The sequence below is a fragment of the Styela clava genome, chromosome 3, assembly GCF_964204865.1.
Source record: "Styela clava chromosome 3, kaStyClav1.hap1.2, whole genome shotgun sequence".
NCBI classification, from domain to species: domain Eukaryota; kingdom Metazoa; phylum Chordata; class Ascidiacea; order Stolidobranchia; family Styelidae; genus Styela; species Styela clava.
The window spans coordinates 13,612,371-13,637,105 of record NC_135252.1 but is presented as its reverse complement, the minus strand read 5'-3'; the positions used below and the strand labels follow the sequence as shown (position 1 = coordinate 13,637,105).

Genomic DNA, 24,735 nt, shown 5'->3' with positions numbered 1-24,735 from the left:
TATTCTCCACATGACCTATAATCAGGGCTGCCATAGCGTCCTTATTTCTAAGATTTGTCCTTATTTTGAAGGCCTTTGTCTTAGAAAATTTTTTTTTTTTTAACAAACCTCCTTATTTTGTCATGTGTCCTTATGAATGAATATACCGGTGAATTAAACATCAAATTTGGTTTAGATCTAAAACTTCATAAGATATAAAATGAGTAAACGCAAAAACATTTGCTGTGATGATTATGAGAAAGAATTCAACAGCGTCAAACGAAACGAATGGCCAGTGTTTTGCGCACTGCAGCTTTCGTGAATGTGACATTAACCTGGAATCCATAGGTAAAGAAGCAATTTCTGCTCACAATGCAACCCAGATAACAGAAGCACAAGGACTCTGCTCAAGAAATTGAATTAAACCAAGAGTCAATGATTATACAAGGGTCGCACTGCATGAATACATTCTGTTTATTACATTTCATTTATTGTTATTTTATTACTATGTTTCCCTGTCCTTATTTTGGGGTTCATATCGATGGCAGCACTGCCTATAATACTAAATCTAAAAGCGTAATAACCACTAATCTCACAGTCGAAGAAATCGAAATTGTAGATTACTCAGCAGGATATGTTATTAAACAAAAATCTATCACAGTGAAGGAAGGGGGTCTGACAGATGTTTGGTCTACTATGGTAAATTTGGAGCCCTCCATACGTTGGAGAAGCAATGAAATGTTGCTGTTTTTTTATCCTATAACAGAAAAATATGAGTAATAAATGAGTGGTATGCAGCTGTATAGCATTTTTTTGTCAAAAAATCATTGGGCTAATCACCTGTTGTTGACTTCCAGTGTGTAAAATAATTTATGAAATTTTGGCTGATCCACTGCAGTCTTTTGTCTCCAGATGTTTCAGAGGGAGTAGATTTCCGTTGTTAGGGAGGCCACGTCAGTAGTGCTGCTGCATATGCCAAGAAAGGGAATCTACAGTTTGCAATACTTGGCAGTTGCTTCAAATTCAGACATTTCCAAAATCTCAGCTGCAGGAAGAACCTAGAAAGAAAAATTTCCATGAACTCAGATTGTGTACCAGGTTAGGGTTCAGGTTGTGCAACATCTTGGTGCGCATACTTCAAGAGGTCCGTTTTTAAATTATTGATTTGTGATAAATAGCAATAACTTTTTTGTTACTGCAAAATTCACCACATTCATTAAATTTAACGTGCCAAAAAGATTTGAAAAAAACGCTCAAATTCGAAAACGCAGTAACATATCCAAACTGTAACTATTTAAACATATAAGATTATGATTGCTTGACTATCATGTCAAACATTAATGCAATGCCTCGTTCATTCGCTGATTTTGGAGAAATCATCATTTTTAAAGTTTCATATGTTTACATTCTTTATCTCCTCACTGACGTCTGTACTCAGTGGTGATATAAATTTTTGTAGCTCATCTGGTTCAAGTTTTTCGGACACGAAATGGATCCATGAATCGCTTTCACATTATGTTGTTGATCATCTTGTTGGTATTCCTTTTCTTTCTCTCATTTGTTTTAAAACGTCATGTGCGATGGCGTCATAAAAAAATTGCGCACCTTGTGGCGTATACATTTGCGCCAGTCGTGAAGTTCGCGGTACGCTTTGGCTTCGCATTCGTCGTGAGACCTGCCGTACCGGCACGGTAGTCTACTGTGATAGATTGCATAACCGTACTACTACGTGTCTATATATTTGAGCATCGCTATTCCGTTCCATTGGCCACGTCGAAACCACTGTATTGTTTTTATTTTTAGTGGTCTCCCAATTGCCCACAAAATATCCAACTCACTTTTACACACCGAAATATGCTATCGAAAATTTTTATTTATTTTCTGCTTAAATAATTTTTTCATTTAATCCTTCGTTATAAATATGGTATGGAATATTTAATTACGAAAATATTCTATGTCCCAACACCCAATGGTATGGAACTGTCGTCATGCAATATATACAAGATTTTTACTGCGATATATATGATAGTACGCCAATTCAGTGATGGTATTCGAAATTAGTATTCGAATAAGTTCGGTCGTTATATTTATTCAGAGTGTTAGACACGTTTTCCAACCTTACCTTACATTAGATATTCTGAATACAACCGCAGCAAAGAGTATTGTTGTGGCAATAACATTTTCACAGTTTAGAAGCAATGATATATATATAATGTTCAAATCAGTAAGCTAGTCTTCCTTCTAGGCTGGACGAGTAACATTTTTAAAAGTATGGCTTGAACAAAAGGGTTCCATTTTTGGAGATATTACAAAGTAGCTTGATTGTCAAATAGTGAAATGCAAACTCCAGCAAAGCACAATTTATAAAGCTATTGTAAATCGTCACGTTCGCACAGTGAATTTCGTTGTCTCAAATATCCTTCAAGCATATATAAATACTGTAAATACACAAACAATTCAACAACAAAATCTAACAGCATAATCGTTGCATATTCCGTCACTCTGCCTTGAGTTTTCGCAGCACAAGCCATTTTTAGATATTTCTAATAGATCAGTTACTATTTCCAATGGTTTTCCATCCGCGAATCTAATGTCGATAGACGTGGGTGTAGGACAGACGTCATCAATATTCAGCAATCGTATCTTCCAGAGTGTTTCAAAATCTCCCGTGGTTCCTTCTGGGTGGAATGTGTTATACCATTCAGTCCACGTTCCGTTGCAGAATTCGGCTTTAAATTTTTGCAATATTGGAAAAGTGGCGTTCAATGCACGAGCGAATGAAGTGGGCTCATTGGCACGTTTGCATGTTCTTAAAATGGGCATTAAAGGAGAACTCGGAATTACTATTTTGTCCAGTATGATGTTAGAAATGCATTGACCGTCCTGTAATAAAAGCACACTATCTAAAACAACCCATAAATAATATATTCGAGATATATTGCAATATTACGTAGAAAAACACAGCCATAGGCCTAAGAAATTATTTACGTTGTCGATTGCAAAGGGAGAATCCACAGCAGGACTCAATGTACAGTAGAAGTATAAGACAATATATATATATATATATGAGTATATAAAATGACAATGTATATATATTTAAAAATTGTGGAAAACCCCTTGATTACCATTTGATTTTCTCCGTGGCTGTGAACAACACATCTTCTGTCTTTCATCTCTCGGGAATTTCTAGGCAAACCGAAGTTATTGCTATTGAAAAAAAAATAAATAAAATGTTTAAATGTCTATGGTATACGTATATATTAGTGTTTATAATCTAGTTCTTGTCGACTGGTTTAATTATAACATATGTGAACGAGATCAAATGGAAATCGCTTACGAAAAATATTAGTTTACCTGCAACGCGAGAAATCTTCCCACACAAAGGATAAGATTGACTTCAGTTCGTCTTCACTTCGCTCAAGTTGAGTTCGAGAAGTCCCTTGAGATAAATGATATTGAGTAAAAATAAATGCAATATATCATATTTTTTGAAAACTGACTGATTTCCTGGGGTCTAGGATTTGAATATCGTAATAAGTATTTTTGAAACCGAGTTACAGACACAATAATTCGATGTCGATTAGAATCCAAATGAAAGTGTTCTAAAGATTTGATCAGATGTAAGCTCGAAAAATTGCAAATGTTCAGAATATTGGGATATTTTGTCACACGACTTGATCTGGAAAACAATCTAGAATAGTCTTCTGCGAGATACATAGTTGTGCTTGTGGAATGGCGCTTAGAATCCTAAACATACGAGACTAAACAAATCGGAAATAAAAAAGTTGAGAAAAATGGTAAAATATCATTTTTCTTGTTCCTTTCATTCGTGTTCACAAATGTTAAGTAAGCTATAGGTATATAATTTTGATGTGATTGTATCTGTAAGGATTTCGAGATTGTCTAAAAACAATTGATTAATCATTTCAGAACATTTATTTAATGCGACAAAAATAGTTGCGTCATTTCAGCATAAAAATTCACTGTTACTTGAGCAAAAAAATAGTTGTTTGTTCAACTGGAAAAATTGTTTTGATAAAATGGCGGTGTTATCGGGTTGAGTCATCAAGATTTTTATCTCCGCTAAAAAATATTCACATTCAAAAAGTCAACGATAAACGCTTTCTTTGCAAAGGCGTATTTACTAACGGCAATGAATCAACGTACACTGCAACAAATAACAAAAACCTTCTTTGATTCGATTTAAACAGTACAACGTAAACCGATGGCTCAGATTTGCATATAAAATTGCACGATGAGACCGAATGATAAATTAAACCAATTCAAGATATGTATACTTTTTATCAAATATGCCTTCTTTTGATAAACTTGGCCATTTTGGCATTTCATTCTGCTTTCAAATACATCATTATGTCAAGAAAAAAATAAATGAGGTTGCTACTTGTTCCGTAATTTCTTCATTTTTTCAAAATCATCGACGATAATATTTTGTGTTTCAATCCATATTCATATTTACTTGACATAAATAACTTGAAAAAGTTTCGTCAAAAAAGTCAATAATGTAATGCGCCTTTGGAGTTACATTTTGTTTTGCATTCATTTCTTTTGTCATATTTTATTGCACAGAGGAATAATCAATATTACTAAGATTTGATATTACAACAAATATGAATGCATCAAAGCTGTTGTCGCAATTTTGTCTTAATCTTATATTACATTACTCGGTGTTTCAGTTTTCTTTGTTCATCTCCAGATAGAACACACATATCATTCAAATAATGGAATAGTGACATTTAATGCTCTGAATATTGTGTCAACAAATATGAATCTTTTCGGTGCATAGGATGCATGTTGTTTCAAAATGGTCTGGTGACATATTTTTGTTCTAGATTCAACATATATCCTGATAGCATACTTGACTTTTTCAAATTTAATTCCTCACTTCATTCGGACTAAAAATAGACTTCTTCAAAAATAAACTTACTTCTTTCAGTTTGCTTTGTGCATTGATAATACTTCGTAAAATCTGCGCAATCATCAGCAGCAGCTTCGTCTAAAGTTGCAGATACTTGGGCATTACGCTGAGAAACCCTATTTATTCTCTTACTTTTTTCCTCCACTGCTGCAAATGTTTGCTTAATGGTTGTGCTTGGCATCGTCGTAGTTTTAAATGTTGAAGTTGGGATGGTTGTTGATGTAGTAGTGCGAGGACTTAGGAGGAACGGGTGAGCAAGTCGAAAATCCGTTATTAAATTTATGTCGTTGTATGGATCGTCTAAGTCATACAAATCATTGTTTTGATTCTCAAATATAAAAGTTAAAAACTTTTTAAAGTTGCTCTCAATGCCGAGAAGAGTATAAAAATCACTTTGTATGCTTCTTTTACCTCGACCTGAAATAAATAAATTATTCATAATTTTATAACCACTATAATATTAATATGAATTTCCAATAATGATACTCAATTTGTAATTACAACTGTGCAATTTTGGACAATGGATAGCTATCGGATTATACAGAAAGCATATTAAAAACCTTTTTTTGAAAGCATTCATTTATGAAACTAGGACATCAGTAAATTTTCGAACTTGTGAACTTGTCGTATGTACTGCAATAAGCATTCTATGAGAATACGTGTCGAAGTATCTTTATCACTGACTTTGTGCTCCTTATTATATGAGGGTGATGTAAATTATTTATCATTATAATACGTTGAAAATAAGGTATTTGAAAATATGTGGTAAACATAAGCAATTTTCAGACGAATTTTGGTCAATATCGACGAGTGCGTTTGTGCGTCAAAGTAGAAAATGGAAGTGTAAATGGAAAGAGTATAATAGAAATTGATGGTGCTCCTGAAGTATGCGCACCAAGATGTCGCATAACCTGAAACCTAACCTGGTACACAACCTGAGTTCAGGTTGTGCGCCATCTTGGTGCGCATACTTCAGGAGGTCGAAAATGATATAATCAAACATTATGTACGCAAATACTCAGGCTTGTCCATGGGACATATTTTTCTGTAACATTCCCATCCCACAGCAAGTATGCCTGTCCCATCGCATCCCATGGGATTCCCATTGGAATACAATTGAATAAAAATTAGTAAAATTAGGTTTAGCGTCTACTAAATAGGACCACATGTACGAAGAGATATGCTAAACAACAAAATTTACGGACTTTGTTAACTTTATATCAGGGGTCACCAAACTTTTTTGACCGCGGGCCGGGTATGACTCAAACTGTGTTGAAACGGGCCGGATGAATATTCTTGTCAATGCAATATAATAAATTCACAAAAATTGGGAAATCCATTCAACAATATATCTTATACATTTCTGAAGACTTGATTCAAATTCTATCTATATCGCAATCAGGAACATCCTAGGAAAACAAATATGAAAGATTTCAATATCTAAACAACTATCCTGAGTTTAGCTGGTATCAAAACGTTTCTGTCGTGAATTAGGAATTTTCAAAATCCGCTTTTTCGCGCCAAAAATGTACGCATCATGTCTGCTAAGTACCCTTATGCAGTGTTAGAAAACCGCTCATAAAAACGACTACGGACTGCTTGCTGTAGCTTAGAATTCCGAAAAATTTTGACATAATTTAGATAAAATAAACATCTATTATCCGGTATTTGATTTTTTTCATTAGCGCATAAATTTCCCAACATTCGACGCTTTTAAAAATTACGCTCCAGTTATATGTAGTGCAAATTAATGATATTGTCTATGGACACCAATAACTTTTATATGTACGTGTGAATTTCTTTCCTAATTTGATACTTACCAATTTTTATGAAGTTTGCACAATCAGAACATCGTTAAATAGTACTCACAATGAACCACTGTCAAACTATCATGCACAAAAACTCCAGCGTTTATTTGTGACGATCTTTCGGCGGTGTCAATGACCGTTGCCAGAATAAAATCCAGAAATAGTCTCAATATTCCATAGATGTGACGCACATCGAAATATTAGTGAATTATATGTGTTCTTTTTTCCTATTTATTACAATTCTTATCAATTCTTATTTTCACTCAGATCTATCCACTGACGCAGTTTTTATTTATATCGGAGTTAGTGTGACTTGTGGAATTGGAGCAGTTCGCGAGGGATTACAGTACTGTTAGCGCAAAATGCACATTCGATGTTTATTTTAGCACAAGAAACGTAAACAGTTTCGTCGAAAGCACGCGCTACGAGTGTACAAGTGCATTTTTCTCAGAAAACGTTGCGTACCGGTAGAGAATTTTATCCTATTATGTCACAGCTATTCCTAGACTAATTTTTCCTTACTACTATTAAAACTACAACTCCTAAGGACGCAAATGATGATTGACTTATTTGATTCATACTTCAATTTCCGAATCACAACCAAAAACTAACGAATAGCATTTAAAGTCGCAAAAACGAAATATTGTTTACAACCACGACTGAAAATCTATCAGAGTGAAAAAAGTGTCTGAGCGGAAGCGAAAAGACCTATTAATACGTCACGTTTTTGCATCTTGCTGATTGGCCAATGTTACGAATTAAACAAGGAAAACGATGCACGGGAAAATCTCTCTTGAAAAAATATTTAGCAATTTTTGCGTGTTATTGCGGGCCGGATAAAAGGACGCCGCGGGCCGGATCCGGCCCGCGGGCCGTAGTTTGGTGACCCCTGCTTTATATTCATAACTATTATACATGTGTCCATCAGCCCCTTCACGAAGTATATTGTTAATGCTGAATATATTTTGCTCTTTATAATTAACAAGAGAGCTATGCTTAAATATATGGGCACGAAGTTCATAACGAAATGTTTTACCATCATTTCCCCGAAAATCATACGGTTTTCGTGTCCTACGTATCCCATGGGAAATACAAATGTGTGCTATCCCATCCCATGGGACGTTTTCCATGGGAATCCCATTCCCATCGACAAGCCTGCAAATTCTTTTTCAGTGTGTCAGGGGGAAATCAAAAATGAAATTGAAAGGGTACAACTTTACTTTTAATATCTAATTCTAAAACTACGAAAAAATTAAAAACATATTTCTCATCACAACCAATGAAATATTCTATACTACAGGGCATGTGATCATGATATCAATCAACATCCCCACCAGTCAATTTACATTGTGTATCATTTTCAACAAATGAAATTGTAGCGGTTTGCTCGGTATCCAACAATTTGAGTAAAAATATATTCAATTGATTTACTTTAAACCAGTAGTTTTCAATCCGGGTTCTGCAGCGACCAGTGCGGTTCCGTCAGCACAGTACAGAGGTCCCACAAGTCTCCATTTAATTCCCAGAGTTCATATTTATATTTGTCACGCTAATAAGAATTCCGAAACCGATAAAAATGGGAATTTACTATGACATGCACATTTTTGCAATTGTTTCGTCATAATAAATTATCATTGTTACCGCAGGACTATTGTGACGTCACAAGGGCAAAATAACCTCTGCTAAGTATTTTCGAGTTTTTGCATCTCGGATACTAGCTTGGCGCGTATTAATTTGAATTTATACTACAGTATAGGAAGGCGTGCACTTGTGATATTCACTGTCCGAGTCCAGTTCACCTTGAGTGGCTTTTATATTGGGTGCATTGCTGTTTTATTCTTTATATTTAATCTTAGTCTTATTTCGGTGGGTGTGCAGAACGGTGTTATATATATTGATGGAAAATATATTTTTAAACATAAAAAATAATGTAATTGAAACTGATTAGCTGTTTTGGGGATTAGACATTGTAGATACTGAGAATTACATTCGTTTTTGGAATGTTTAGTTTTCAGGACTGGTGCATATAGTAAAGTTGCAAAATTGCGTATGTCCCCAAGTCATAGACACGTTTCTGCCTAAGTCACAGTGCGCTATTATGACGTAACTTAACTGCGTCATACAAATTAACTTAATTCCGGCTACGATCAAAAAATTGAACCATGGCAAATTATTGACTCTCAATGGCATAACAATATCATTAGGAATTTTTTACGTTTTTTTCAAAACTGCTAAAAATGACTTACGCAATTCGGTTATTAGCGTGGCGATATGTATATTGTTTAAATATAGTTCAAATAGATATTTTGTTTGAGGCTGATATTGAACTTGCCACCCTTCAAAGATCATTTTGTTTTGCCAGTATTAGGCTTGCTTTTGTATACATTTATAGTTTATACAAGTCAGGTATAAAAGACAAATAAACTTTTGCACGGGGGTTCCTCGGGCTTTTGGAATGTTTCTTGGAGGTCCGCTCGTCCAAAATGGTTTAAACCACTGATTTAATCAATAATTAGTTATCTGTTCTATTCAATTTTGTACTCTTCATAATCTTTAACGTACCTGACAAATTTTTATTAGCATAATTTTTGACACAATATCTTGCGGGAAAGTAGTACTCCGATTTTCTGTCAATGAGGAACGTGATCATATTTTTCCAACAGTCCTTGGTGTCTTTGTTTCTACTAGAAATATGTATTTATATGTTAAAATTATTAAACAACAACAAAGTCAGCAAAGTAAAACGTATGCACGAAGAGGAAATAATATTTAAATAAGAGCTTTAAATAGAATTCATTATTTAATTAAATATCTTTGCGCTGTTACAAAGGTTGCCAGTCATGTCTGCTATATTTCTCGGAATCGAAAAAAGATCTCAGTCGAACAAGATGAAAAGTTTGATTCACAAAATTATATATTGATTCACACTAATAGGTGGTTTTCCAGGTTAGCTATTAAATTCCTACATATTCCATTGGGTGTATTATTTCTAAGCACTACATACAGGTACGTTGACATAAACGCATACATTGAATTGCTTGGGATTGTATGTGGGTGGACATATTGCGTCTAGTTTGGATTTGTTCCCAGTCTGAAGCAAATTGAATTAGTGTTTTCTTGGACACGGAGGCAAAAAAGAAACTCAATGTGTTGCAATACAAAATACAAGCAACCATTTTAAATACACGTATCGAGTGTATTCTTTCTTTGTGATCATGTTTCTTATCTTTCCTACGAAATATATATAGTTGACCGATTGTCAAAGTCTATTGTAATTCTTGGCATTCAGGGATCAGATAATTAATACGTCTTTATAGCAAGATCAACTGCTTACCTACAATAAAGCAAATCGCCTTCAGCAAACCACTTTGTGTCTAATACAGTAAACTTAACAATAGTTGGGATCGATTTTCGTCGTCTTGACATTACTCTTGAAAGGCAATCTGAGAAGAATTCAATTATTTGTCGATTCTCATCTTCTTCGAGAGAAAACAGATTGCGTTGACGACGCCTGGGCTTTATTTTTTTCCCTCTGTGACAACCTTTGACAGAATGAAATTTTTGAGCTACTGTATTAATTTTGTAATTCAATTATAGTATGAGCCTGGAATCATTCTTTAATCCTAGCTTAATTCGGAACAAAAAAGTTAGATTCATATCCATAGATTCGTTTACTCTGTTTTGCAGTATGCGGTATGTTATCATTGTAACATCGGGATGAACGAGTTCAGCTTAAAACAACCGCAAAATGATTTCAGTTGTGATATTGTTACCAAAGATGAAAGACCAAAGAATTTTCTAAGATGTCCAATGGTGAGTAAAGCGCGAAAAACTATACATTTTTCATATCCACCAAATGATATATAATACAAAATCTTTAACCATATAACATTAGCATCTTATGTCAAACCTTATTGCAACATTTCTCACAACAGTAAAGGGTCGAATTTAACACGTGGTTATCGCCATGTATTTCTGCTATTCAGACATAAATTTATATTGTTAAAAATGTTTCAGCGTACACACGTCACAAAAATTAAATGGAAACTTCACATATGGTGTTTCGAAAACCCACATTAAAAAAAAACGTAAATATTGAAAATCCAAATAAATCACTCACCTGTGGCCAGCATAGCCAAACTGGCTAATATACAAAATATTACTAATGTCGTTCTCATGCTGTTTTTCATATAAGATTTTACTGAAACTAAAAACGTACTTTTTTTTAAATATGTTTGTTATTATCAAACATCATAGGCTCAAATGTCTTACCGATCAATAATTCCATCTATGTTGACTGACAGGCGTTCGTGCTTTATACTATCAAGTATTAGCTCGGGGCAGTTGAGGCGTTTCAGTAAAAATTTCGCACACTCTATAAATAGTTCATTAAACTTTTGCTTGCATTTAACAGTAAATGGTATTATGATATTTAAACATTTGGGTTAACATAATGGATATGATTTGATTTACTTTCATTCCGATAGGCGAAACGCCCTAGATTCAGCAATATCAACGATCGGTATTAGTGAGATATAAAAAGCGCGTGGTGATGTTTTTTTTTCGCCACATTTACATGTGGTTTATTACATTTATCATTGGCGTCATTCGGAATAAATATTGATCATTGTCAAGGCAAAATTTATGAATGCTGAATTTCATGTATGAGAGGCAGAGTATTGTTTATCAAGTTTTATTTGTCCTATTGAACCATATTTCTTTGAATAAATTAGGTCAACTTCAAAAATCCTACGTTTGTCTGTATCAATATATTTCATTTGACACCGAATTGATTGTTTGTGATCTTATTTTCTAAAACTTGAAGGAAATTCTCCGACACGTTGCTAGTAGCACTCGACCATAAATAATCTGGATTATTGCGGTAATCCCATGCCAAAGCAACGATATGTTAGACCGCAACACACTACGACCACAGTTTATTACGTTGAACAAAGAGCTTGTTATGTGCCAAATACACAATGATTAAATAATATTTAACATCAGCAACCAATATTTCAAGGCGTTACATTTTTAACGCTTCATGTTAAATGAAAGAAAAATATGAGCATGTTCACAAGTCATGATTACATTTAATTCTATATATATAGAGAAGTGAAATAGACTTAAAAACATTTAAATTCAAAGACCCTATTCCTGTTTATAAGCTACGGAAATCACTCTACGTTTATGTTTTCCTGTTTCTGCTCTAAATACTTGAAGAGCTGAGGTTTAGAAAAATATACTACTTAAGAATTCAGGTTTGGTCGACATACCTACTTAATCTCATGTCAAGTTATATGCTGAGCTCTTGACTCGGGCAAGTAAAGACAAGCAGTATGCGAACACTGCCACAATTCAGAACTTGGTCGCTGCAATAAAATTTATCAAAGGTGAACTGAGTATCGCTTTTTCATTCCGCAATTATCACATGATGAAGTTTATGTTGACATTGATTTGAAATGATAAAATAACGTTATTCTTCCACTTTTTTAAGGTCGAATCGAGAACGCGACTTCTTAACCTTTATAGAAGCATTTCTCTTCACATAAAATATAATCTTTAAATCTAACCACAATCACATTTGTCTGTACAAAACTCTTTTGCGGTTGTCCGCTCTTAAAATCTGAGTAGTACCCTCTTAAAATCTGAACGCAAGATGATTAGTCAAATTATTGAATCAAATATTATTTATTTTCGTGTTTTTTCATATCATATATTTTTTTTTTAGAAATATATTTCGAGAAGAAATTTTACTAATTTTAATTTTTCTTGGTTGAGTTCAATGTATCCATGTTGAAGATTGAATCTTTTGCCGAATTTCAGTATTCAGTTTCCGTTTTCTGTAAAACAAAAACATTCTAACATATTGTATACAAACTAGAGCAGTGGTTCTTAACCTTTACGAGCTTGCCGAACCCTTCCGCTATTCTGCAGTCTCCCGTCGAACCCCATCGCAGTGAACGGTTAAAATTAGGAGCCCAATTCAAACTTCATAAAGGGGAAGCTAATTTCGTGCAAGTTTATGGAAAATGAACATTGTGGCGTGACCTTAGCTAACAATACCCCGTTTGGAAATATTCATTGTTTTGTCACAATAGGGTCGGCGACAGGGTAAGCAGATGTTTTATTTTGTATAATAAGTTATGCGTGTGAAAAAGCGAAAACTGATACAAAAAAAAAATAGCAACTTAAAAAATATAACAGATGATAATATGCTTCAAAAACCTTTCATAGTTCAAGTCATTCTTTTCTCAAATTTCAAACTGCAATGAAATGCGGATAAACACGTTTTATTTTACGGAAATAGAGATAGGATATGCCTCGGCGCCATATTGATCGAGGTTGTCCGTAACGAATGATGATGATTTCAAGCAAAGCGCTGCAATGATGTATCCTTTGTCGCAAATTAATCACCTAGCTGGTGAAATTCAAACACGCTCTGATTTTTCATTTATTTATGTACATTTAGCCTACTGCCAGTTCTCGATTTATCCGTAAAACCGAGATAAATTTTATTAGTCACGCACATATTCATCTAAAAATTCCTTGATTTGTCATAACAACTTAAGATATTTCAAAACCATAAGCAGAAAACATCTGAAAATGCTATCACAGATGAGTACACACAAGATTTGAGCATTCAATGAAATGTACTAAAATCTAAGGTGTAAGAAACTGCAGGTCCACTAAACTTATATCTGAGCGAAGCTATGCTCACAGCTAAGCTGATTTATTAGTTGAACGTTTAAGTTTGAATATCTGCGATGAACTTTTGTTATTTTTGCATAATTAGTAGGCTATCACAGGGGTTCGGTCGAACCCAGATTAAGAAACTCTGAACTAGAGGGACATGGTTTTGCTATACAGGCTGCTTGTACATCAAAATGCAAAAAATATCTCTCTGAACAAGTACTGTGCCGTAATTTTTCTTATGTATAATACAAGTGCTATCAATTGCGTTTCTGCGGGACCAATTACTTATCCCCTTATATGGTTTTGCGCCGCTAGATTCGTACGAATATAAATCAAGGATGCGGTAGCAAGTGTGAAGATAACTATCAAGAATCTTGCTGCATAATAACACAAATATATTTCTGTAACTTTGAATTATGTATATCCGAGAAAATTTGATTTTGGTTAATCGAAACGTTACAGAAATATATATTTGTTAGTGTGCAATCACTTGAATCATTCACGATAATAGTGTTTGGCATTTATGCACTTACCCGATTTCATGAGTTCACTGATCCCGAAACTTTCATCTGGCTGGTCTGTCATTGATTGATCAACTGAATTCACTATCTTTTCGGCATCTTTCACCGAGTCAAGATCTATGTTCTGTAATATTATAACTTCGATGTCGAATAAAATCCAAAAAATAGAATAAAACTGCGTGTAGTATAAACAGTGTACCAAATGTACGAAGTTGAGCAGTATATATATGAATTCTGTAGCATGAATTAGCGGATCCAGCAACTTTGACGTAAAGTAACTCATTTTCTTATATATATACGTGGAGGATATTATTGCAATAATGAAATTATTTCTCCGATTATCGGTCTGGTAAATTGCATGCTTACGCCATGAAACAAATCTTGTGCTGTGCATAGTTATCAGAACATTCTGCATTGAATGTTACTTTTTGTTATCAACTATAATGACACATTCAAAACAGAATTTATCTTTATCAGACTGTTATTTTGAGGTTTTATTGTTTAAAGTAAACTGTTGGTAATGCCGAGAAATTAGCTAGTTTTGTATGTATGGAGTAAGCTACGATGAATACAGTACATTAGAATGAAGCATCAAAATGTATAAAAAGAACATCCTACGTTTTCTTCCATGGCACGCATATAGTCTGATAATTCAGCTTCGTTATCTCTCGAATTGTTTTTCTTCTTGTTTTTTCTTCTCTTCTTTTTTTGTTTCTTCTTTTCATTTTTCTGATCTTGTGTTGATTGTTCTTGCTCGTTGTTGGTCTTCTTCTTCTTCTTCAACAAGTCGGCGCCGGCTGAGATGATTTTTCCAGCAGCTCTACAATATAAAAATAATGTTATTGACAACCGTGTGCCGAAACAGGTTTGGGTTTGAAAAGCGGGTGCTATTACTTATTACCGCTACAACATACTTTTCTTATAACACTCATGTATTTTAAAAAATTAGATGATTCTGTGTTCGGCCGTTTCAGGTTAACGTCTCGCTTTCAAAAAGATGATACAGAAAATTGAAGGGACTAAAACGAATATTTAATTGTTGTTCAGTCAATTTGATATATTTTCCTCGCAATATATTACAGGACAAATTGCTTCATACGCATAAAGCGACCTTATAAGGATATATAAGTTATATATAACCTACCCTGGTGCTGGAGCTGGGACCTTGCCCTCGGCAAGTTGCATTCCCGTACCAATCGCATTTCCCAACGTCAATCTGATAAAATATATTAGTTATTTAGTTCCATAATATTTTATTTTGTCAACTCAAAACAACTAATGAGAAATCGAGTAGTTAATTTTAAAAGATAACGACGATGCTTTTAAAGTTCGTTTCGACTTTGCGGTATTTTGATTGATTGCCTTAACATATATATATATACAATTTGCAATGATTGATGGTTTTTATTAAAGGTAATTATCATTATTGTTAATGACGCATGATTGCTTTTCCTAAGCCCATTTAAGACACTTTGTGTGTTGTCAAGTATTGTTTCATTGAAATTCGATATGTGCTGGAATTCCTGCATGCATGCATCTTAAATTACCAAGTAGTAAACAAAGGATTGTAGATACCTTTTTTCTGTCGTTAACGTTTTTTTTTTATATCTATATGCTAAGATGCTTGAATCATGAGAGGTATTATTTTACTGTTAAAATATGTTAAACTTACTTTTTCCCGGTGTATGCTTCGTATCCCTTCGATACAACATTTTTAGCAGTTTTGAATCCTTTGCCGATAGCTTTACCGACTTTTCCAAAGAATGCCTCACTTGAATGCAACTGAATAATCAGTACCGCCAAACAGACAACAAAAAACTTGGGACGCATTTCCTATCAATCCAATATGAAAATGAAAATTTTGCCATGACGTAGGTATATGTAAATAATTATATTTTTGTAGAATCACGCTGTGTTTTTTTTTTCTCCCAAAAAACACTGACAAGTTTTATGTTAGGTACCCGTAATGTGGAGGTGTGACACCACACTTTAATAGCTTATCTTAATATAATTGTATTTGAATCACCCGGAAGTGGCCTATATACCAGTAACATATCGTGAGTAAAATGCATAACACATTTCCATAAGTTACAAATAGTTTTATCGCTAATAGCAAAATAGCCCCAAACGGTTTAAATAAATCTTATGCTTGCTTATTTTATCACAATTTAGTAAGAGATATTTATTCTTCATTTCGACTTCTCTAAAATATATCAATACATAGATAAATTATCACTTACGTTCGCGTACACCTGTTCAGACTCGTGACAATACTCCAGGGGGATAAGGTTTTCATCAATGCATGTGTATGTCTCTTATATACGTTATATCGTGTTCCAAAGTAGCATATGCTAACAAGCATGTGGCTTTTGTTTTGACGTATTTCACACTTTGTCCTTCATGGATTGTATAAGCAAACATAAAATGTAACATTGTTCACAAGATGTTACGAAACGCGTATGGTGAAACAAACCATAGGGGTATTGTTAAAAAGCTTGTGACTTGTCTTTAACGTTTTCTTGTCTTTAACGTTTGTCTTTAACGTGCATTGATGGTTTTGTATTTTAAAAACATCAGGGTGTGAATTTTAATTTTAGGTTACACCTCCGGTATAAGTATTTAGCGCGCAATTATCCAAAAGATTCACTGATCTTATATTAAATAAACGAAGTGTACATATCGATTTGCTAAATTCCCGTTTCTGACATTTTTCTAACTGTTGTTGGGGAATAAATCGGTTTTTCGTAGTCCTGTGGGGCTCAATGTATCTCCAGGAATATTGCGCATCCACGTAGCCTCACTCCAGACAAGCCCGCAATCTTTTCAGCAAAGCCAGTACTCACTGCACTGCTATGGCTTACCGGTACCGATGTGAACTTACGGCGACAGGACGTGATTTGCAAATTTGATTCGGAGATTTTGAATGATCAAATAATCGGATTTCATTGTAAGTGGCATAGTGTGACGAGACTGGAATTGCCTTTTTTATTGGTCAATTTCTTTGCATTGTCGTGTGCGAAGTCGGAGCTGTGATTTCAACTGATGGTTCCATTACATTTGAACCCACGTACATTTGAACCCATGACAATTGCACCTGTATGCTATTGCACCTATGGAATTTTTTTTGTTTCACGGATAGTTAAACCCATACTAACCCTAACGCATGGGTTTTAGCACCCGCATATAGATTGAACCCGTGGATATACGCATGGGTTCAAATGTACATGGGTTCAAATGTACGGTCACCCAACTGATATATTTCCGAATGTGTCGGATTTGAATATTCTTAATAATTGACGTCGAGTTCCTCTGTCCCCCTGACCTCGTTTTTAGCTACCCTTCTCTCTTCTTGACTGATCGTCGTCCACGTTTGTTGCTTTGTATTATATCTGTTACAATCTGTGTATTCCTACTGGGAAATAAAGTCCTTTACTAGCGCCATCAGACTATCAAACCTATTGTGTGGCATCATACATCTTTTGAGGATTTTACAGACTTGGCCAGCACACTTAATCGCGAATTCGCATCGCTGCAACAGGCTTCCGGAATTGCCAAAGGCAGTTTCAAGTATTTTGTGGGGTCTGAAGCTGCCGCAAAACTATGGCGGGATTTCCAAACCGTGACCGCCATGGCTAAACCGCGACTGACTTTTTAGCTGCCACAAACCAATGGCGAGATGCCGGTACCACGGCAGCAAATTGAAAACCAATGGCGAGTATGATTTTGCTGCCTTAACCAAGGCATGTCGGCTGTAATGGCAGGGCTGCCCCTGATGGTGACAAATATTGGGTAAGTTGGAACATTTTCCGTATGGATACAGTTTTGATGGATTTGGGGTTAGGTTTCAGGTTCAAGTACATATAATTCTGCATGATAAACTAAAATCTGGTACTTGACTTTGTGAATATACCGGTAATACTGCTTACTGAATAGCGCTATAAAACCATGGCAAGATCTGCCGCGGTTTGTTCGTGGCATGAAGTGGTAAGAACTGCGACTCGGAATTGCGATAAGTCATTGGACTTTCGGGTTCACATTTGAACAGTAGCCTACTTTCTATATATACTACAATAAATTCCAGCTCTTTGGTATAACGGCATTTCATGCATCGCAAATAATAATATGCATGTGGATGAATTGTGAAACCTGTTGGATATACAAAATCTCACGCGCCAATGCATTTTCAAAATTTATATCAGAACACATCGCATGTATATTTTAGAAAACCGTTGACATGTAACATAGAAGGTTCGGTTTAAGATGCTTATCCCTTTATAAGGCCTGAAATTCTTTGTTTTTCTGCTGCATTTACAGTTGATGTAACTACAAATAAATTCTTGGAATTATGATTAAAATGCACAGTATACGTTAAGTTGTTTGGTTTATAGCTAACAATTAAAACCGATGAATTGCAGCTAAACCACAAAAACGAACCAATGTTCACAGCTATGGCTGAATATCTGACGGTGTTAAGAAACTATTTGAGGGTCTGCACAAATTGTAATTGTTATACCAACGTTAACTTATCGCTGATTGATCACTGTTACAGAAATAATCAAGGACGGGGATGTTGGGAAAAGCATTTATTAATATTAAAAATCGCCAAAAAATGTATGTAGTATTTTCATTTTTTGCAAGGGACAATTTTTGAAGGGAATAACAAAATATTGGATATCAATATGCTTCAATATTCATTATTTAGCGCATTATAACAAATTATACTACACAAAACTGTACTCACAATATATTTTCAATAAACAATGCACCTATTTTACCAACAATTAGCAATTGAAATATTTCACAAAAAATGCTTCAGGGTAACTTTACAATGAATGTTACGCTGACATATGCTTTTAAATTGACGCAGGTTTGAGAATTGTTTCTAACATCTGGAACGTTTGTAATGCGAGCATAATATGTTCTGGAGTTTTGCATAAGTAGTCTAGGTTGCATTCTTTTGTGGGGAACATTATCGCCTGTAATTCTTACGTTGTGAAATGTTTCGGTAAAGCTTGGCACGGCTGTTCCGTGTGCAGAAAAGGGTTGATGCTTTGGCAAAAATTCGTATTTCAAATATAATGCGTTTCTGGCTGATTTTGCCGATAACTAATGCAAATGATTCGAAGTCAATGAAAGAACATTATATATATATGTAAGAGCTTAACTAGTGCTATAAAATGCGTGACACTCGATAAAATGGTTATTAATTGTTTCTGAAATACTTAAGTTTTCTTCATTCTTTCTGTTCCCACCTTTTTTATACGCCTATGACTTATGGCATTGCTAGTAAATGCCGCTTGTTTTGGCTGCCAGAACTATTTTATTGTGATTCACTTATGATATTTTAAAGACAACGTCACCGACCTGACCAAAAACCACAGCCGTGTATGACGCATTGTGGTGGGTGAAACGCAGAAGTCATTGTCTAAAGGCCATATATTCTGACTAGAGAAACGTTATCATTTCATCACCATTTTCAACAAAAAATACCGACATGACTTTCAAATTTTGATAACAAATGCAGGTAGGTAAATGTAAATGCGTAGGTATTGAATTAAAAAAGCATGTTCTCCACACGCAAAAATTTAATAAGTGTACCCAACTTTCGTAATTATCTGCCTTAACCTCTCATATGTATAGGATGATTAGAGATTTAAGTGAATGTATGATTCAAAGTGTTCACTGGTGTCAACTCACCAACTCCAGGAAGTTGTTTATTTGCGATTTGAATGAACGATGCTGATACATTTGTATTTTATTTATATGCTTGACTTTTGCGTGACTAAAGCTTATAAAGTAAGTTAGTGCTGACTTCAACGACGTAATGAAGTATAAAAGATAGTGCATGTTTGAAGGCTCTGTTTTGCACGCCAGCCGATAGGGACATCACTACAACTGGATAGATAAACCAATTTTCAATTTGGGTCTTTTCAGATGTATCACATTTGTCAAGATATCCTTTGATAGTGTTTTTTTGCCTTTGGACTTTTTGATTTATAGCGTATCATTTTTGTTTAGAAAGGGTTCAGAGAAACTTGATAAACTGACTGAGTTCACAATAGGGTTGGGTCGACACGAAATCCTATGAAATTTCCGACACATCAGCCTCATTTTTGGTAAACAATGACCCACCCCTCTATATTGGGTTCGTGAAAATGGCATCTGAAGATTATCAGAATGAGCGATGAAGTAGCAAAAATAGCTTTGTTTAACCAACTGTGTATCATAGGTCAACGCGCCTTAAAGACTTGAAAGGGCGACTTCTAAAACGACTTAATGGTGGTGTCCGTCTGTTTAGTTTGTCTTCGGTCTGTTGAAAACATAAAAGTCATGGCAACAGTAATAATAACGCTGATTTTACGAAATGTCAAATTCGTATAGTCTGCAAAGTTTTAATAAGAACTGCATAGTTGTTACGATAGATTACCATCAGATCCCACCGAAGGGGCGTATGACTTAGCATGTGTTATCAAATATACACACAGTTGACATTTCAGTTTGACCTATTGATTAATCCAGAGCGTTGAATTACATGAAGCACAGGTTTACTATTTTACATGGGGTGATCATGAATGTTCGTATATTTCAACACTATTGTTATTTGCATCTTTCTGGTCTTACGCTACGAAAAGATCTATGGTTAAAAGCGAAGTTCAAACAACGCAAAACATTGCGCATGATCATAAATATGCGTTCAATACATCACCAAAGCAAAATAAGCGGAAATTGATAGCAACATTCCGTGATCTTCAACACCTGAGAAATACTCCAGCAGCAATGTTTATGATGATACTACAAACTTAATTCTTTTTTCGTGAGCTTCAAAATCATGTTGTAGTTCACACTTCCATAGACAGGTAAAGACCTGCTTTATTTATTTTGAATCCCAACTGCCAAATGCCTCTAGTAATTAAACATGGTTATTCGGAAAATAGGAAAGTCGGTAATACAGATTAATATTATGTCAAACTGCAGTATGAAACCCGGCAGTATGATCATTACTTTAGATAAGTTGATACAATATCAATCTGTCAAAATGACTATTCAATCAGCTTTACTCGAACGTCGCATAAAAACAATTATTCAAATCTATGCATTCGATTTGTTATTAAATATTAGCAAGTTTTGTTCAAAGAAATCTGATTTAACTCTTCAAGCCCCGGCCAGCGAATTATCGCCTCCTAGTGGCCGTGGTAACGAACCAGCCGGCGATATATCCCTTCCGCTTTCCGGGTTCACTGTTTCGGTTCAACGCTTCTGTGTGACCTGGTTTTGGTATCAATCGATTCTGACGTTACGTCTCTACAACGCATGATAACGAGAAAAAGGCATCAGGTCATCATGTGATTGTTTAGTGCTCCCAAAGTTTTTGAAAAATGACGATTTTCTATGGTGATTTGTTCGTGATATAGTCGATTTAGGCGCTGGGAACACGCCGTTTTGCTTGTAAATACAGCTTGTAAACAAAGACCGTCTCGTCTACAACGCTATGATAACGAGAAAAAGGCATCAAGCCATCACGTGATATGTTAGTGCTCCCAATGTTTTTGAAAAATGACGATTTTCTATGGTGATTTGTTTGTGATATAGTCGATTTAGGCGCTGGGAACACGCCGTTTTGCTTGTAAATACTGCTTGTAAACAAAGACGACCTCTTTTATGAATGTTGGCTTGATAACTGTTAGCGTAGCGGCATTGTCTTTTGAAATTTAATATGGAATTATCTACTGGAATCGAAGTGGAAAGTGATTTTGGTGAGAGGTAAGTGACTTTGATATACTTCCTGTTAGTTTTTTTTCAACAGTCTTGACAGAAGGCTTAGTTTATATTCATTCTGCTGTTGACACTGTAAATTACAATATTAGAATAGGAATAGGATTTACTTTTTTATCCTGGGGGGAGAGGAAAGTCGACTGATTAAAATTGCAAGCAGTCACTTATAATGAAGATATTGGCCCTATATATCATATAAATCTGTTCTTGATATCTATATTCAAATATAAGTCAGCAGATGTGCAGTATGATTGATTAGAATTGTTCCTTTACAGCTCTGGAGATGAGTGGGAGTTGGAAGACATTTCGTCCTCTTCTGATGAATCAACAACTCCAATATTTATAAGGCAATTCTCCAGTTCTGGCAGTTCAGATATGCCAAGTACCTCGTCTGCGTCCACAAGCACGACTCGTTCAAGGAGAGGCAGACGCGGCGGTGTGGCTCAACGGGCTAAGCGTTAGGAATACGCTCGCCACCGCACCTCTAACTACTCTGCGTGGGTTCGCAGGTTCGAATCCCATGCAGGGATGGTTATGTGCGAGAGGATTTCTGGACTCCTCGCCGTCGTTGGGTGGTTCACGTAACCGCTGGTCGGTTACGGCTTCCTCCACCACCAAGTCCATGCTTCCGAAAACAAACAATACAGTAAAACTAATCCCATACCCGACTTGGAATGGTAACCGGACGAGAGGCCGTGGTTCGCCATATGGATAAGCCGTCTTATCGGCTTTCCTCTCCCCCGGGATAAATATGTAAAATCCTATCCTAATCCCAGACCAGTAAAAAGAAGATGGTCACGTTATATTGGTCATGTTATATTGCCAGGGTATCAGTGTTTTTATTCATTCTTTTTCATTTATTCTTCACTCATTGTATATAAACATTTTTCGATGCGATTATTCCCACACTGTTTTTTTTAGTCTTTTTGTATACACTGTTTTGATGGATATCACTTTTTTCTAAAATCATCCTTGTTATATTTTATGCATTGTATATATATATCATCACTGTTTAATTCATTTCTTTCATCATTTGTTATCACTGTTTGGTTCTTTCCTTTCGTTTGAGTTGTTGTTTTTCATCCGAGACCACAAAAAAAATTCATTTTTTGTGTATTTTCATATGCTCTTTATGAATAGTAATTTATGGGTTAGACAGGAAGGGATAATTTTCCTAGATTCGCAATAGCTTGTAGTTTCTGGCCTCCAACTTTGGTGGTCGTGGCGTTTATAGTTTTTTTGTGAGTATTTCGTTTTCAAGGTCACTCGATTTTGATCAATTTTCGCCAATATTTACTAAGAGTGAAAACATCGATTAGTTTGACCTACATATTCGGCGAGTCGGTTGGAATGTGGTAAAAATGAAAGGGAGTGCAATATAGGACTCGTTTACCTCTTTCAGACGCTACCGAATGCGTGTTTATAGGGTCAGTAGTTGACGTTTGAGTTCGAATTGAAAACATAGCATATTTAGGGGATTATTGCAGGTATAGGTGGGTTTTTTCGAATTTGACCTTGGGGCTTGAAGAGTTAAAGCATATTATACATAAAAAAAGTCAATTCGGTTCTCGGAGGTACTCACCCCTATCAACGAGATGTTAAATTAGTTCGAACCAACAAACAGTTGTTATCCGGGAAATATTGTACTATTTCATACAACTTTAATATTGCCCCACATTCACCAATATCTTTGATCTATTTTTTATTAGATTGATTCCAAGCGAATAGTTGAAATTTGCGAAAAAATAACCCATAATATGGCTCCAATAACACCGCTTTTCTCAATATTAGGTTCTGTAATTGGCTTTAATGAAGAGGAAAAAAAACACAAGAATCTAATATACAAGAATGCCCTTCCTTTCAACAGAATGCAGCACACACAAAATAAACTTATTCGCAAGGTTAATTAGGCACGTTTTAGAGGGGTAGTGGTTTTCATTTAATACTTTATAAAGGAAATTACAACAACCTGCGTCATAGGTAAGGAGTGTATATATACGCCCTTACTATTTTTAATATAAAAAATAAACTTTGAATTATATTTTTCTATATTATTTAGAAAGCTGTACCCGACGATACAAATGATTTATGGCTTAAAAAATATGTTGGGATCGACAAGTAATTTGTTGACTTTTAATTATCCAAACCATTCAAATCTATTTGGCTCTGAGAATGATCGCCATTTTAATTTTCGCATGGTAATATTAAACCACAGGTATATTATCAAGCCATGAATAGGGGAATGTGTAGAGTAGAGTTTCATTTTGTTTCACTACGTACTGTTAATTCTACTATAGCAGTGTTATACTCAGCCGGATGTTACTCAATCTGGGTGATTGGACACAATGCATTTTCAAGGAGTCCGCAAAAATTGCATATTTTTGATTTTGTACGTTAGCTTACAGAATCTATGAAAATAATATAGAAGAAAAGTATTTCAAATGTATTTTACTGGGCTGGCAAAATAAGTTCTTCTTTTCCCTCAAAATCCATTTTCTTCCAAATCAAAGACCAACCTACTAAATGTCGAAAGTAAAATTTGACTGCTTCCCAAAACACAACAACGTATTCCAAGAGTAGCTCCAGATAAGGAACTGCAAACATCCCATTGTATGTATTCAGTGTTCACTTTGAAAAATAAATAAACCAATACACAACGTATGCCATATTTTCAATTTAAAAAAAAATCGTTAGGGCAAATTTCTTCACCATATATTTCATTTCTGCCTAATTCTTGTTACTAATTCAGAACTATCATTTATTTAAGTTGTTGTTGAAGGACTTGTGACTTTATAAGTCTTTTTTACTCAAAGAAACTTGTCAAATTGTTTAAAAATTCAGAATTGGAAGAAAAATATTAAGCGGCTTTCGGAACATTATTCTAAAAGTAAACACCATATCAACGCTTTCTTCCAAATTCCCGGTCACAGTAAGACTTATCCTATTTTTATGAATTTTGTAATTAAAAAATGCATACTTTACCATTGCAATGATGTTCTAGGTCAATGGCTGTTCACATCTTTAC

General features: G+C 34.9%; 2 protein-coding genes and 1 long non-coding RNA gene across 4 annotated transcripts; 1 reads left to right on the top strand and 2 right to left on the bottom strand.

Moving 5' to 3' along the window:
• Positions 1-1,850: 1,850 nt before the first annotated feature.
• LOC120342791 (uncharacterized) lies at positions 1,851-11,019 on the bottom strand. Of its 2 annotated transcripts, none has more exons than XM_039411772.2 (7): positions 10,844-11,019; positions 10,058-10,265; positions 9,286-9,407; positions 4,925-5,332; positions 3,334-3,418; positions 3,105-3,186; positions 1,851-2,862 (listed from the first exon to the last, which is right to left on the bottom strand). In XM_039411772.2, exons 1-7 carry the CDS (start codon positions 10,911-10,913, stop codon positions 2,437-2,439), a joined length of 1,401 nt encoding a protein of 466 aa, XP_039267706.2. In that variant the 5' UTR covers positions 10,914-11,019; the 3' UTR covers positions 1,851-2,436. The 2 variants fall into 2 exon arrangements, with proteins under 2 accessions (XP_039267706.2, XP_039267707.2); XM_039411773.2 differs by having other exon boundaries at positions 9,286-9,404.
• Positions 11,020-12,415: 1,396 nt separating this feature from the next.
• On the bottom strand, positions 12,416-16,410 carry LOC120342820 (uncharacterized). Its single transcript, XM_039411806.2, has 6 exons — positions 16,178-16,410; positions 15,610-15,770; positions 15,082-15,153; positions 14,556-14,757; positions 13,950-14,061; positions 12,416-12,563 (listed from the first exon to the last, which is right to left on the bottom strand). Exons 2-6 carry the CDS (start codon positions 15,765-15,767, stop codon positions 12,550-12,552), a joined length of 558 nt encoding a protein of 185 aa, XP_039267740.2. The 5' UTR covers positions 15,768-15,770; positions 16,178-16,410; the 3' UTR covers positions 12,416-12,549.
• A 4,682-nt stretch (positions 16,411-21,092) lies between these two features.
• LOC144420979 (uncharacterized) lies at positions 21,093-23,056 on the top strand. The gene is made up of 2 exons (XR_013474834.1): positions 21,093-21,698; positions 21,986-23,056. It is a non-coding gene; the product is annotated as an uncharacterized LOC144420979 (long non-coding RNA).
• The last annotated feature ends 1,679 nt before the right edge of the window (positions 23,057-24,735 follow it).